The sequence below is a fragment of the Hydra vulgaris genome, chromosome 07, assembly GCF_038396675.1.
Source record: "Hydra vulgaris chromosome 07, alternate assembly HydraT2T_AEP".
In the NCBI taxonomy this organism is placed as follows: domain Eukaryota; kingdom Metazoa; phylum Cnidaria; class Hydrozoa; order Anthoathecata; family Hydridae; genus Hydra; species Hydra vulgaris.
The window spans coordinates 13,958,868-13,975,731 of record NC_088926.1 but is presented as its reverse complement, the minus strand read 5'-3'; the positions used below and the strand labels follow the sequence as shown (position 1 = coordinate 13,975,731).

Here is a 16,864-nt window from a genome sequence, read left to right as displayed (position 1 = left end):
TTTTGATTTGGCAATTTTTATTTTACAATAAAAATTGTCAAAAAAAAAGATGGTCCATCTCATTCCTTTAGAAAGATGGTCCACCTCATTCCTTTAGATATTCAGTTTTAGCAATTTATAAATAATCTAAGGAGTTTGATTGATCTAAATTTATACTTAAATTATAAGTTATTTATTATAAATAACCAAAACTAAAAATAAATATACGATATATAGTATATAAATATATCATACGGTATATAAATATACAATATATAGTAAAATCATAAAATCAAATAATAACTGGGTCACTCTTTTAAAAGGTTGGCTAATTTGCAAAAACATTTTTATCCTAACTTTTAATTGTTGCATATTTGAAAATTAGTTTTATTTGTTATATATAACTAAAAGTAAAAATAAATACACAATATATAATATAGTATATAAATATACAATATATAGTATATAAATATATAATATAGTATATAAATATACAATATATAGTATATAAATATATAATATAATATATAAATATACAATATATAGTATATAAATATATAATATAGTATATAAATATACAATATATAGTATATAAATATATAATATAGTATATAAATATGCAATATATAGTAAAAGCATAAATTCAAATAATAACCTTTTAAAGATTGACTAATTTACAAATACATTTTTATCCAAACCTTCAATTGTTATACAATTAAAAGTTATGATAAAAATGTAAAAATTAATCTTTTAAAGAAGTAGCGCAGTTATTAATTGTGTTAATTAAAAAAAGATCAAAATAACTTGTAATTTTTTAGATATCAACTCTGGTATATTTCAAAGTCAAATTTTCAATTTATCTTCTACTTTAAATGTTGACTGCAACATTGATGGTGTTCCAACACCCATATATAAATGGTTTAATCCTCAGGGTGAATTTATTACCTCTAATAAACGTTTGCAAATTGAAAACCTAAGAAATTTTGGAAATTTCACCTGCATAGCTAACAACATTGTTGGAGAAAAGGTTTTTGTTTTCAATGCTAATCAAAGTAAACATTATCAAAGTAAATACTATTTATTTTTTTACTTGTTTGCATTATTGTCACATGTATTTTATTTGGCAACATTACATTTTAATTAATTTTAATCAATTCTTGATTAAAATAATGAGAACAAATTTTTCAATTGATTAAAACTAAAATTTGTTTCTTACTTAATTTATTTTAAATTTCATTTTTTATTATTAATTTTAACTTATTTTAATTTTATACAGTTAGCTTATTTTAAATTTCATTTTTTATTATTAATTTTAACTTATTTTAAATTTATACAGTTAACTTATTTTAAATTTCATTTTTTATTAATAATTTTAATTGATTTTAAATTTATACAGTTAATAGTTTAGTTTGATTTTGCAATTAACCAAAACTCAGCTTTGTAGAGTTGATTAGTTATTTAGTTGTTTAAGTCTTACATCATTCTTTATTTAAAAAATAACTATTCTTGTGTTTTGAGAAAGCAATGTTCAAATTGTTGTTGTCCTTAAGTTTAGTTTTTGTCCTAAGGTGTGTTTGGTTATTTTTAAATACATTTTATTTTAGATGGATAATTGGGTAATGGGATAATTGGGTGAGCTACAACTTATATTCCCTAAAAACATGAATTATTATTGCAAAAAAAAATTAACATTTTTTTGCTTATTTTAAGAAGCATTTCCATGACAACAGGTACCATTAATCCACGGAAAGTGTTGTAATTTTTGTTGTTTAATTTAAAACCTTGGCATAAACTTTTTTCATAATAACAGAAAATAGAACAGTTTTCATGTTTAAAAATTTAGCTAGACGTCTCATTACAAACGTAATAAAGACCAGAATAAAATTAAAACTTAATTATTTTAAATTTATTTAAAATAATTATATTTAAAAAAATTAAAACTTAATTAAAAATTAAAAATATTTAACTAAACTCTCAGTCTGTGTATGTACACTCTGCTGTGCCATTGGCTATTGTCAGTCAATGTAAGTATGGTATATAGTTGTGTTTAAGACAATAAGTCTATTTTATTAAACATTAAAACTTTAATGTTTTAGTTTAATAGTCAGGATGGATTCTTAGCTATATAATAATATTTACAGAATGAAAGTATAACATAAAACATATGTTTGGAAATAGTTTTTTTTTGTGATTCGGTTTGTGTGTTGGTTAGAAAATGTTGCTATCAGAAGTACCTGATTACAAGATAAACAAATTCCTTCTTAAAAAGCTTTTACATACTTTCCATACTTTTTCATATACTTTTTACACTTTTCGAGGTTTGCAGGGACTTTACACTTTTCTTAACTTATTTCCTCGATATACTTAAACGCACATTTAGATGAATACATATGCATAAATGTTTATATATTTAAAAAAAAGTTTGGAAAAAAGTTCTGAAATGTTTTAGAATGATTGAATGAATAAAAGCCATTCTTCATGTCTATGGAGTTTTTTATCAGTGTAAACAAGCTGCTGTTGTAGATAACTTAATTGCTCACTGTTTAATTAGGAGAGTATTGGATGTAAAATTGCTTATAAAGCAATATATATATATATATATATATATATATATATATATATATATATATATATATAATATATATATATATAAATATAATATATATATATATATATATATAATATATATATATATAATATATATATATATAATATATATATATATAATATATATATATATATATATATATATATATATATATATATATATATATATATATATATATATATATATATAAGAGTATATATATATATATTAGGGCTGTCCAAAAAATTTTTTTTTTTCAGATTTGATTGTATAGTTGTTTATTTTGTGCCATTTGACATAGTAATTAACTGTGCAAAAAATCTTTCCAATCAGATAATGTTTAGGGGGTGCTCAATGACCATAAAGTTTTACGAAAAATGTGAAAAACATGGAAAAAGTAACAAAGTTCCACAAATTTCTAAAACCCGGTTAATTAGATTTTTCAGATTTGATCAGTTTTAATTATCTCTAAATATTAAATTCTGAATACAAATTACAATCCACATCCACTTTAGACTGGTTTATTAGCAGAGAAATTAATGAAATAAAATACTGCAATACGACTAAAGTTCTGCGGTTTTTGTTATATCAGAATTTTTCCAAAATAAAACACTAGGATTTTTGACTCTTTGTCATTGATTAAAATACGAATTATAAACAAAAAAACATATGAGCAATTAACATTTAATTATCGTAATGTTATAGTTCGTGCAATGTTAATGCTAGCGAGGACTATAACTCTTCAGAGTACACTTTCTGGCATCTGGCACTCGCTTTCTGTGATCCTCAACCACCTGAATTAACCTCTGCATTTCAGATTCATTCCTTGTAATCGATTCATTAAACATCGACATTAAAGCCACAGATCGTTCGGCAGCATCATTTACTACTTTCAATGAATATACTAAATTTTTTCCTTCTTGGTATTCTGGGGAATCATTCCAGGTAGCTGGATCGTTGTTGAACAGAAAATCAATATCAACCTTCATTGACCGCAACGCACTTGCTGAAACTGATGTCACCAGCATGTCCAGAGATTTCTTCTCTAGACTTTCAATGTTCTTTAATTTGATCAACCTTTCAGACCAGTTCTCACCGTGAAATTTCATGTTGGAAATCATTTTTCGCTTCTCTTCCGTTTGAAGTTTGTTTGAAAACAAAGCTAGTGGAACCAATTCTGGTGAAAGGTACCACAAATGGTTTTGAAAGTTCTTGACTGCTGCTTCGGAAATCGTTTTATTCACAGCTGCAAACTGCTTAAGTTGCTGAAACAGAAACAAGTCATTAACTGGAGCATCGCTGGCATTTGTGCATGATATCCAAGATTTTACATAAACCAGACTAGCAAATAAGCAAAATTCACAGAGATTTTTTTCCTCTTTTGTGGTCAACTTGAACTCTTCACGAAATAAATAAATCTTAAAACAATAAATAACCTTGGCCATCCAGCGAGCCATGTGATAAGCACCAGGGATCTTGAAATGATAATTTTTCTCTTCTTGATCAGGCAGTTTTCCAAGTATTAACAGACAGAGATCCATGGTTTCTTTGTAGTCATCCCTTGGCATTTTAACATGCAGGTTTTCTTTGAGGAATGCAATCACTTCATTTTGTAGTTCTTGCACCAGGGGTATTTTCATTCGAATGTCATCCAGAGGTTTAAAATTTCCTTGATTAACTTTGGGCCAATATTGCTGAAATCTCTGGAAAAGAGGTATGTTGGGACCAGATGATGGTCCAAATAGTGATCCAAACACTCCTGCTACTATGATCTCATGAACATGGTGTCTGCAAGCGAAATATAACAAATTTCTACCTATATGTTTCTCTAGAACTACACATGCACCATTTTTGGAGCCAGTGTTAGAGGCTGTAGTATCAAAACTCATTCCAATAACATCACCAATTATGTCCCAGAAATTAAGCAGATGAATAACTGCTTTTGCTTGGGCTTCTCCAGTTCCAGCTGATAGTTTTGCTATTCCAAATATTTTGTCAACATTGTGACCTGTCACACCTACAGATAGCCGGTCAACATTTGCTTTAGGGGCTGCACAATTTGTACGATCTATCATCAGTTTGCCATCCCAGTGGACGATTAATGGTGGTTTGTCCAAATCGCAGAATTCAGTTCGAACAGTGGCTTCAATATTTGATCGATGATAGGTTCGTTTTCTACGGACTGTAGAACGTGACAATGATCCATCATCGAGGTTCTGTCCACCAGCCCTTGCAATTGCTGCTGCTAGTATAGTAAATTTTGTGTCAGATAGATTAATTCTGTCTAATGTTGATGAAACATCAGGCGAGTCAAGAATTGTATCTAAGATACATTGTCGTACGTTTGGAGTACTTGCTAAACTTGATTCAGCTGACCCTGGAGAAATTGCTTTACTGACTTGTTGTCTGTAATAAACAGGGATTTCTATCTCAAAATCTCTATCAACCATTTTGTCATTATCAACAGCATCGTTATCGTTGTCATCACTATAACTTTCGTCATGTAAAGGTTCAATAACAGGAACTATTGCACTCGCACCAGATTGTCTTTGCTCTTCTTTTAGCTTTCGTTCTCTCTCTGCTTGTTTCCTTGCTTCATTTCTTTCTTCTAATTTTGAAAGTTCTTTGTCCTCTCCAAACATCACCATTTTTCTCTGACATCTCTGATCCAATAAAAATTCTTTATCTTCTTCAATTCTGATCATGGTTTCAGCATCCTTGTGGGCAATGTCAAAAAGTAGGCCAATGGTGTCTGTAAATGATTTCTCTCTCGATTTCTGAGAATCTGACAATCTGGATTTTTTTTTTTTTATTAATTTAAATTCCTGGACTAAGGTTTTCAACTTTAAGACTACATTCGGATGAAATGCTGTCGGAATACGGGCTTTATTCCAAATAATAATCAGTTCATCAACAGTTGTTTTAAGACTTTCAGGCACTGACTTTTTGGTTGAATTAAGATGATAAAAAAATGTTTTTAAAACATCAGATGTTAAGGGAAGAACTTTATCTGGAAGATTTGGCTCTGGTTGTCCAATTAAAAAGATTTTGGTTTGAAGTCGTGTAGAGATAGCAACACGAGATGATGCTGCCATTTCAATGATAACTGAAATATTATGAGAAAATCAAAACTCAATACCATATTATACAAACTTATCATTCAGTTGTTGGTTTATGCAGCTGCAGCAATATATTATAATAATTATTACTAAAGAAATTAAATAAATATTTTCAAATTAGAAATTATTATTATCTGCACTTAATAACAAACAATACACTACCAGACTACCATGCTAGTTTTCTGTAATAGGTTACTAAGGTTAGGTACTATCAAAATATTAATACATTTGTTGTCAAACTGAAATTCCAAATAAAAATAATATTTATACTTGTAAACCTTTTTATTCTGTTTGAACAAATTCTAAATTGAGTTAAATAATAGTATTAAAATTATGAATACAAATTTTAACAAAATGATATAAACACAGTTGTTTTAAACACTAGCAGACATTTTTTAGTCTGGTGCCCTGATGACAGTTAATCTGCTGCACTTTAATTAATCTATATAGCACGCAATCAGACAATATTTCAGTGGAAAAAATCTAACTAACCAGGTTCTAGAAATTTTTGGAACTTTGGAACTTTTTACACGTTTTTGACGTTTTTCGTAAAACTTTATGGTCATTGAGCACCCCCTAAACATTATCTGATTGGAAAGATTTTTTGCACAGTCAATTACTATGTCAAATGGCACAAAATAAACAACTATGCATTCAAATCTGAGAAAGTTTTTTTTTTCCTGTGTTCACATGAACAGCCCTAATATATATATATATAGTTCTATAGTTTGTTGATTTGGAAGTACGGAAGGAAAAAAATGATTCTTATGCCAACAAATACGTCACTTTTAATTACTTTTGACTTTTTGTCCAACATTTGCGTTTTGTCAGAAAGTAAAAACCATTAATTTAATTACAGATTAATTGTTTTTTTTAGAAACTGCAAAAACGCAAATTTTATTGACCAGAATGTTTTTAAAAACATTCTTTGACAAAATTGTTGACAAAAAGTAAAAATTAAGATGCAAGACCGGAATATTTTTTTTATTACTTGATAGACTACCTGCCCCAACCAAACCCTCAGTCGATGTAGCAGCATTCCCTTGCGAGTCAGGCTATAAGATAGTTGATGTAGCAACACTCTGTTGCGAGTCAGGCTATTTGTCAATTGATGTAGCAGCACTCCGTTGTGAGTCAGGCTATTTGTCAGTCAATGTAGCAGCACTTTGTTGCAAGTCAGGCTATAAGATAGTCGATGTAGCAACACTCTGCATGATTTACAGTAAAATAAAAATAAAAATAAAAACATTGTTTATATTATTAAAAACATTCTGGTCAATTAAATTTGCGTTATTGCGGTTTATTTTTACAAAACAATTAATTTGTAATTAAATTAATGGTTTTAACTTTCTGACAACACGGAAATGTTGGACAAAACTCAAATTAAAATCATTCTTATGGCAACTTTGTTGGCATAGGAATCATTTTTACTCCCGAATGCAACAATTTTATATATATATATATATATATATATATATATATATATATATATATATATATATATATATATATATATACATATATATATATATATATATATATATATATATATATATATATATATATATATATATATATATATATATATATATATACATATATATATATATATATATATATATATATATATATATATATATATATATACATATATATATATATATATATATATATATACATACATATATATATATATATATATATATATATATATATATATACATATATATATATATATATATATATATATATATATATATATATATATATATATATATATATATATATATATATATATATATATGATTATAAGCAATAGTATGTGTTAAAAAACTTACTGATTTGATCCTGCATATTATTAAAGAAAGATATATAGAAATAATTTCATGTGTAAATACTAAAAGCTGAGTAGGCTGAAAATTGTTTTTGAATGTTTTTGAAAAAGGGAAAAATACCTAAAAATAGATTAAAAAAATACTAAAGGTCATAAAGTTTTTAATATAGCCATTGTCAAAGATATCCCTGAAAAATATGAAAGTGCGTGTAAAAAGTAAAAACTTGAAAATCTTGAAGATTTAAACTATTATTTTAATCTTAAATGTGCTTATAGATTATACAGGCTTTGATTACATGCAGGTTAAAAAAAAAGCTTTCTGTGTGTACAAGTAAATGTACACTTGATAGGAAACCTTACAACTATTGGTGATCTTGATTCTTCTTATAAAGCATAATATGCTTTATATGCTTTATATGTTTTAGCATAATATGCTTAGCATATATAAAAAAAACCTGACTAAAGGCTGTATTAAAGTCTATTGATGGAAGATACATGAACACATACATACATGCGTACAAACATACATGCATACATACATACATACATACATACATACATACATACATACATAATACATACATGCATGCATGCATGTATACATATATGTAAATTGAGTTTTAGTTATTCACGAATGGTTAATGGTGGTTAATGTTCCTAAAGAACACTAATGAAATACAATACTGCTCAAAAAGTTAGTACACATTAGATTTTAGTTGCGTTTTTTTTTCTTTAAAAATGAAATAAAAGTAAAAAACAAGAAATTCAAAAAAGAAATTTAAAAGACGAAACAAATTTATTTGACTTTTTTAATTACATTAAGAGAAAAAAAAACAAAAAAACAAGTGTCTATCACTAAATATCTTTAATCAAATTTAGTATATAAAAAAAAAGTTTAAAAAAAGCTGCTCATATGTTTAGCACACCTGGATTTAAGTTTGCTTTAATAGCAAGATCAATCATGGATATGTCCACCTTTGTTCTTAATGCACAGTTCACATCTTCTTTTAATCGAATCAAAAAGTTTTCGGCAATGATCAGTTGATAAGCTGTTGTACGACTCTTTCAAACTTTCCCTAAGATGTTCAGCTGATGTTATGGGAGCCTTAGTGAGTTTGCAGTCCAGTACAGTCCATACATTTTCAATTGGATTAAGATCAGGCAATCTAGCTGGCCATTGAAGTACCTTAATGTTGTTTTCTTGAAACCAAATAGTCATCATTTTTGCCTTGTGACAAGGAGCAATGTCTTGTTGAAACTGCCACTCCGACTCATTGCTAAAAAAGTTGTCTCTAGTCAGGATTAAATCATTTTTAAACATTTCAATATATTTATGTTGATCCATACGACCATCGTATAAGTAGCAGAGATCTGGGCTGTCATAATTGATGCAACCCCATATGCCTACCAAACCTCCACCACCTTGTAATCATGGCACAAAGAAGCGACTATGAAACATCTTATTATAGTGTCTTCAGATAATCACTCTGTTCTTTCAGTTAATAACTGTAAAGTTGGATTCGTCACTAAATATTATTCTTCTTAGTTCATAATTAGTCATTTTCAAAATAGCTTTTTAACCGATCAGTTGGTTTAAGCAGTGGTTTTCTGGCAGCAATGTAGGAACAAAGTTTTCTATCAATCAATCTTCTATTTACAGTTTGTCTTGAGATATGATTTTTTAGAGCTAAGTTCACTTCTTGTGTAATCTCTTTGGCAGAGTATTTAGGGTTTTTTTTTGCAATTCTATAGATACTATTTTCATCGGTGATACTAATTGATTTTTTTTCCATCTTATTGATCAAATTATGGACAAAATTTAAGCAAAAAATACCAAGTTTATTTCGAATGAGGTAATACATACTTTGTATATCTTAGAAACTTTTGTTAAGTTATTATGTAAAAAAGGATAGTTAAACCTTTTAGTAAAAATTTGACGCCAAAAAGTAAAAAGCGGCAGTTAAAAGACAAAAAGAGTGCAAGTGTGCTAAACTAATGAGTGGCTTTTTTACACCGCTTTAATTAGCGGTCTCTGTTCAAGTTAAAAATAGATGGTTAAAATAACGTAATTTTTTTTCAATTTTTTTTATAAGGTTTGTTAACTGTAGATAAAAAAAAATAGCAAAGGCATACAAAGTTTACCACCTAAAAATTCAATTAAAAGAAGAAAAATGAAACGTAAATCTAATGTGTGCTAAATTTTTGAGCAGTATTGTAATTCTTTTAGTTCCTAAAGTAGTAAATAAATTAGTAAAAAACACTAATCTAACTTCTATTGCCAGTTTTATCTGTTTAATTAGAAAGAATGTCTAATTATCGTAGTTGCAAAATTAATTACAATAGTTTCTAACTTCTTATACTAAAGCATGAGATCAAAAAAAATGAAAATCAATAATATTTAAAATAACTACTTTTTACATATTTTTTAAATTTTTATTTAAAGTTAAGAAATTAAAGAGTATAAAAATATTTTTAGTTTATTAAAAAATGTTTCCAAAATTTCTAAAAGATAATCGTACATTATCGGTGATGGTGCCTATTAATTTTAGCACAACTGTTATTTTTAAAAATAGTTTGCAACATCGGAAAAAGTTATATCCTAATTTTTCCATCAAAATCCAAAAAATTAAAGAGAAATCCTAATCATCCCTAGTGTCATTAATCTGCTTGCTATTTCTTGGCTTCCAAAATTTCTTTCTTTGAAGTTTCAAACCAAGGGCAGGGATATGTGGATGCAACTGAGCCCATTCCAAGAAAAGCATTTGCAAGTTTCAATGTAACTGATATTTATTTCATATTTTCAATATAACTTATTTTTATTTCATAATATCAATGTAACTGATATTTCATATTTTCGGTATTTTAAAACAAAAGTTCAAAATTTAGTTAAAAAAAGTAAACTTTTGTTTGAAAACAAAAGTTTTCAGTTTTACATTTTTGCTGAGAATTATTGTCTTTCATTATTTGTATGCTTATTGTTGTCTTGTAATTATTAATAAATTATATTGGTTTTATAAATTTTAAGTTAAAGTAAAAAAATTTTTAGACTTCCAATCAAGAGATAAGCGACACTATTAAAAACTTAAAACTTGTAGAAACTTGGAAAATCCAGATGTAGTAGCACATGAATATTTGTTATTCAAATGTGTTTAAAATAATGCGATAGTGGTGTAGTGGTAGAGCGCTCGCTTCATAAGCGAGATGTTCCGTGTTCGATTCCCACCACGTCCCTGGTAGTACCGCGCTCAACTTGTTTCTCTGCGCAGTGGTCTTGTTCGTCAAGGTTCGTGCTTCGGAGTTATAGAGTTGAGAGAGGGTTATAACCACAAGTAGCCTCCTCATCTGTAGTGGCCTTCTTGTCCTTCGGGAGGTAAGTTATTAAAAAAAAAATCCATTGTCACAATGCCTAACAAGACTTTATCACACGCTGAAAATTGCTCTGGAGTATGTCTGGTTTGCTTTCAAGAAGGGTCAATATGGTGCCGGCGAGGAGGGGCTTGGTATTTCCAAGAATTCAGAAATACTTCATTGAGGGCTATGGTCCCAATGAAGGGTGTTTACCTATCTGTGCTGTATGTGGAGTGATTCTTCTAAAGATTGGAAAAGAGGAAAGAAAAAATTATGATCTACCTGGTCCTTTTTGATTTTTACAAAGTTATTCTAATGACAAATCCTTTGTTTACAAAAATGAAAAGGGGAAAAGCTCAGCGCTCAGTTATTTGTAATGATATTTTCGGATTGGTTTCACATATACTTGACCATCAAGACCTTCCACCAGACGAGTACAAGATCAAAGTAGGCATTGAAGGAGGTGGCAGGTTCCTCAAGGTTTGTATGAATGTATTAGATATTCAAAAAGAACAAACAAAGCAAGTTTTCCTATTCAAAAGGTGCATCTTCTAAAGCATTTTGTGACTCAGAATTGGAGTAGCTTATGATCTTGGTAATTCTTGAGTCTGTAAAAGAATCTTATGAAAACATGAAACAAATTTTAGAGTTGATTTGTCTTAAAAGTATTGTTTTTACTGCAGCTGTGGACACAAAACTTGCAAATGCTTTTCTTGGATTAGGCTCAGCTGCATCCACATATTCCTGCAATGGAATTCAATGGAAATCAATGTAGGCATCTCAGTGTTAGGGTGCAAGAAGAATTGCTTGCAAATGCTTAAATTGGAAATGAAGGAGAAAAATCCAGCCAGACAGACATGCTTTGGGAATGTCCTAATTTCCTCTTAAAGAGATTCTACAGCGGTGGCCAAAAATTAAAGACCACTCATTTTTTTTTCAAAATTTATTTTTAACCATAGTGTAATTTTATTTAGGAAAAAGGTATCAAAAAAAGAAAAACATTTTTAGAAAGAATTTTTATTGTATTTTATATTTATTATTAAAGAATTTATAATTTTTTTACAAAATAATGTTAAAAAATTAAAAAACTGACTAGTAAAAAATATAAATAGGAAAACAAATTGGAAAAAATTTTAAGACCAGTTTCAAGAATATTTCAAAAAGCAATAAAAAAATTATTTTAGAAACGTGTTGTCCCTCCATTTGTTTTCAAGCACTTTTGTACTCGTTCTGGCATTGAATTTATTAAAGTTTTGATTACTTCATCAGGCACATTTTTCAAATAATGAGAGATAGAAGATTTCAAATCTTCCAAATTGTAAAGTTGTTTTTTACCAAGCTTGTGATCAAGCCACGACCATAAATTCTCTATTGGATTCAAGTCTGGACTATTGGCAGGCCATGGAAGCACTTGAATTTTATTAGAATTGAACCAATCGCTAATAACATCCGCTTTATGACACGCCGCATTATCTTGCTGGAAAATAAATCCATCTTGCAACTGCCATAAATCAATGCTGGGAATAAGGGAGTTTTCCAAAATTTTGATGTACCTTTCTTTGTTGAGTCTACCATCGAATAAATGAAAAACGCTAACTCCACAGGCACTTATACAGGCCCAAATGCCTATTGAACCACTGCCTTGTTTTGTTTGTTTCAAAATGCATGATTCATCGAACCGTTCGCTTGGAAGTCTACGCAACATTATGCGACCTTTTCTGTTGTCTACCTCAACGTTCATTTCATCACTAGAGATCACACGGCTCCACTGATCTGTTGACCAATTTTTATGTAGTTTGCACCACTCTTTCCTGGCAAATTTTTGTTTTTTATTTAAGCGTGGTTTTTTTGCAACAGCACGCCATAAATAATTTAAATTGTGGGGGACCCTTTGCACAGTTCTTGGGCTTGCTTTCAGACCATTTGACAGTGTCCATTTCGTAGACAAGTCTGTAGATGATGCTTGTCTGTTTTCTTTCATTAATCTCACTAAAGAGCGAACATCACTGTCATTTGAAATTTAATTGCGTCCAGTCCTATGACGATCATTAATTGACCGGGTCTCTTTGTATCGTTGAATTATGTTAATAATGCAAGAGTGAGACCTTCCGAGCTTTTCTGCTATTTGTCTGATGCTATAGCCTTCTTCTTTTAATACAAGAGCCACGTATCTGTCTTTTTCTTCGATCTTTGCACGCATTTTTGCAATATTTTTGTATCCTTATTGTAATTCAAAAAATAAATGTTTATTTGATATCGAAACTCAGGTTTCGACATTTTATTTTATAGCCAACGTAATAAGCAATTAAGGCAGTTAAAAAAAATAATGGATTATTATTTTTAATAAGTGCAAATTAAAGATTTAAAAATGGTCGTTAAATTTTGTCCAATTTATTTAAAGAAGATTTATAAGTACTCATCAGTTTTTTAATAAGTTAAACGCTATTTAATTAGAATTAGATTAAAACAATTATACCACTTTAATCCGTATGTTTTAATTAACAAGATATTAAAAAAACAAATTAATATGTCAATTAGAATCTTCTTAATTATAATTTAAAGATTAAGAAACCAATTAAAAAAATGAGTGGTCTTTAATTTTTGGCCACCGCTGTATACTTTATATTGATCAAGCATACAATGCCCTGGGAATTTCAATTACACCTAAAGTTCCTGATGTTATCAAGCGCATACCTGAGTTTATTGACAACCAGGCTGAAAAGCATGATATTACTCAGCACAGGCTTCGTCCAAGTTTACGAAAAAATTTTTAAAGAGGTTCGAATCAGTTCATTCAGATTTCATCAGACTATCCGAACCAGGTGCTTACAAACAATATTTGGGTCATCCGGAATACAGCAAAAAACGAATTGCTTGCCATAAGAGTAATATTTTTCGCCATATTTTTCCACATGTTTGTACTTATACTTGTTGCTTAAACTGCCACGAACAATTGAAGTATAATATTTGTCATCAGGAAGTTGGCAAAAGTAATATTTTAAGTCTCATTGTCCATCAAAATGCAGCCATTCAATTTTGTCAAAACTTGGGTGTAAAGTTTTCGTGCTTGTGTTTTGGCAGTGGAATTTTGTTTGTCAGAACAATTTGGGTGTTTATTTGCTTGAAATGACTTGTAATTATAGTCTTCACTTTCTGTCTATTTTCTGAAACTTTGTAGATTTTAGCTCTTTCTCTGTTAGACAAGTCTGGATTTCTTTCAAAAGAACAACAAATCTTATTTACAACTGATTTTTTGGTGGATTAAAGTCTTCTTATATCCTTTTATAACTTTTCCAACAGTAGATAAATTCTAGTAGCTTTTGAGACTTTTTTGTAGTTCCATGACGGATTTTCTTCATGAATGTGCAAGATTTTTTTCAAAAAATTTAAATTATAGAAAAAATATTTCAGAAGAAGTTGGGAATTGTTATAATTATGTAATAACTGTAGTTATTTTGCAACCAGGAAGTTGCATCAACTACATTATAATTAAAAAATTAATCATGAAAAGAGTTCTTTAGAATTAGGGTAATTTTAGTCTGATCATTTGTTTTTATAAAATTTTAAAAGTACTTATTTTCATGTCTGTATTAAGAATTTAATTCAGATTTTTTGTTTAGTAAATTTTCTTGATCCAAATGAGTAATAATTTCAAATTTGTTAACATAGTATACATTTTTTGGAAAAGTTATTATAGGAAACGCAGTTTTTAGAATAGACCAGTTAATTTAAAATTAATATTTTTTTCTTTTACTTGCCAAATATATTTTGACAGCATAGTCTTTTTTGAGTATTTTTTTATGTTTAAAAGATTGCTTGTGGTTGGCATAAAGTTTTTTGGTCACTATTTTGTGTGTGTGTATATATATATATATATATATATATATATATATATATATATATATATATATATATATATATATATATATATATATTATACATTTTTGGACCGTTTTTTACATTTTTACGTAAACAAGAAAGAAGCCACTTAACTCCTGACGTCAGTTAATTTTTGTATGACTTTACGATGCTGGTAACCATAATCCAGCGAAAATTTCTAATAAATTATTAATTGTATTAAGAGTATTGTATTATTTGACTAATGTAATAGAAAATATACTCTTATACACGTCAATATACACGTTATAGACGTCAACACTAAAGTTATATATATATATATATATATATATATATATATATATATATATATATATATATATATATATATATATATATATATATATATATGTATATATATATATATATATAAATATATATATATATATATAATTTAAATGACATCTTTAATAGTATGTGTAATAATATTATAAGCATTAAAACAGATACGGTATCATACTATTTATATATATATATATATATATATATATATATATATATATATATGTATATATATATATATGTATGTATATATATATATATATGTATATATATATATATGTATGTATATATATATATATGTATATATATACAATTTAGATGCAATAACATTAACTCTTATTAACGGAGCTTTTAAATTGAATCAAAGTTCGATGGTTTTTGCATGCTTGCTGTATATGGCGTTTAAGCTAATGTGAAAATAATTCTAGTTATTTATCGTGGATTGGTTGGATCGGTTCCGAAAATTCAGAATTAGTTTATTTATATTTTTAAATATTTAATGTTTTTAAATCTTGTTGTTCAATGTTTGAATATAAATACCTATGCTCTTTGTGTTTTGTTTTGTTTTTTTCAATTGGTATAATCAAAAAATTTAAAACTTTTGCGTCCAAATGTTCATCTACAGTCTCAAAATTGTGGAAGTGTAAAATCATATGTTGCTAAAAAAGCAATCCTATGTTGCTAAAAAAGCTATAAATAGAAAGACCAATGCTGTGCTTTGTGACAAGATAATTAGAGCCAATAACCAGAAAATTGTGCGCGCGTGTGATTGTATTACGTATACATGTGTGTGTATATTATGTATATTATTTATCCAATATGATTATGTGTACATTTAAAAAATATATATTTGCTAATTGTAAAAATTAATCAAAAATGTATTTTCCATTACATTAATAAAGATTTTTGAAAGCTTTGAAAAAATGTTAATGCGTGATTTAAACGGACAAATTTTTTAAAATTTATTCAATAATTCTGTCTAATTAAATATGCCGAATACAGTTTATTCTCATAGTTTACTGCCGTAAACCATGGAAGTTAAAACAGGGTGCGGATTCACAAAACTTTTTTAAAAGTAAGTTTGGAACTTGCGCTAAACTTACTAATTTCGTATTCACAAAACTTGCGATTTATGTTGCGTAAGTTTAACTCTCAAATTATGGCATTCACAAAACTTCTTAAGAAAATGCTCAGCTTAATTTAAGCAAGAGAAGTTACGTTAGGTAGGACATGGCCTACTGTAATTATACGGCCTGATTTGTTGCATTTTCCGGAAAAAATTAAGAGGCCAGTTTTTTTACGGCTTATTTGTAAATTTTAAATTATGTATGAAAGGTTTTAAAAACAACAACAATAACTATATATTTACCAGTGAATATTATACAAAGGTGTTGAATAAAATATTGAATTATAATATTGTAACTATATAAATATTTGCTTGCATGCATTGGTTTATGCTTTTATAGTCATTTAATATGTAATGTATTCTGAACTGAATAATATGTGAATGTATTCTGACTGATTGCCTGTTTTATTATATTCCATTAGAGAGTGGAATAATGAAAAAGACACACACAGTCTATTATTATTACTGTATATTGTCGAACTGCTTTTTTATGAGATGTTATTTGAGTGGAGATAATTCCAATAATAAATGTAAGTGAACTTTATATTTAAAAATAACTGTGTTACATTTTTTTGATTTGTTTTAGTAATAAAATGGTTAATAAATGTGTTGTTACAAACTGTAAAACTGGTTACTCTAACAGTCCAAAAAAGTCAACATTTCATTTTCCTGAAGAATTTGATTTGCGAGAA

The 16,864-nt window shown here is 27.8% G+C and overlaps 1 protein-coding gene across 4 annotated transcripts in view; it reads left to right on the top strand.

Annotated features, from left to right (window-relative positions):
* The window catches only part of LOC100199250 (immunoglobulin superfamily member 10), a 34,624-nt gene extending 18,666 nt beyond the window's left edge, over positions 1-15,958 (top strand). For 3 of the 4 annotated variants that reach the window (XM_065801129.1, XM_065801127.1, XM_065801130.1), the window contains exons 4-5: positions 798-1,046; positions 15,365-15,958. In XM_065801129.1, the coding sequence (XP_065657201.1) occupies positions 798-1,046; positions 15,365-15,462 (347 nt within the window). In that variant the 3' untranslated portion in view covers positions 15,463-15,958. The remainder of the gene's footprint in view (positions 1-797; positions 1,047-15,364) is intronic. The other variant, XM_065801128.1, reaches the window with a different exon arrangement.
* Positions 15,959-16,864: the final 906 nt, after the last annotated feature.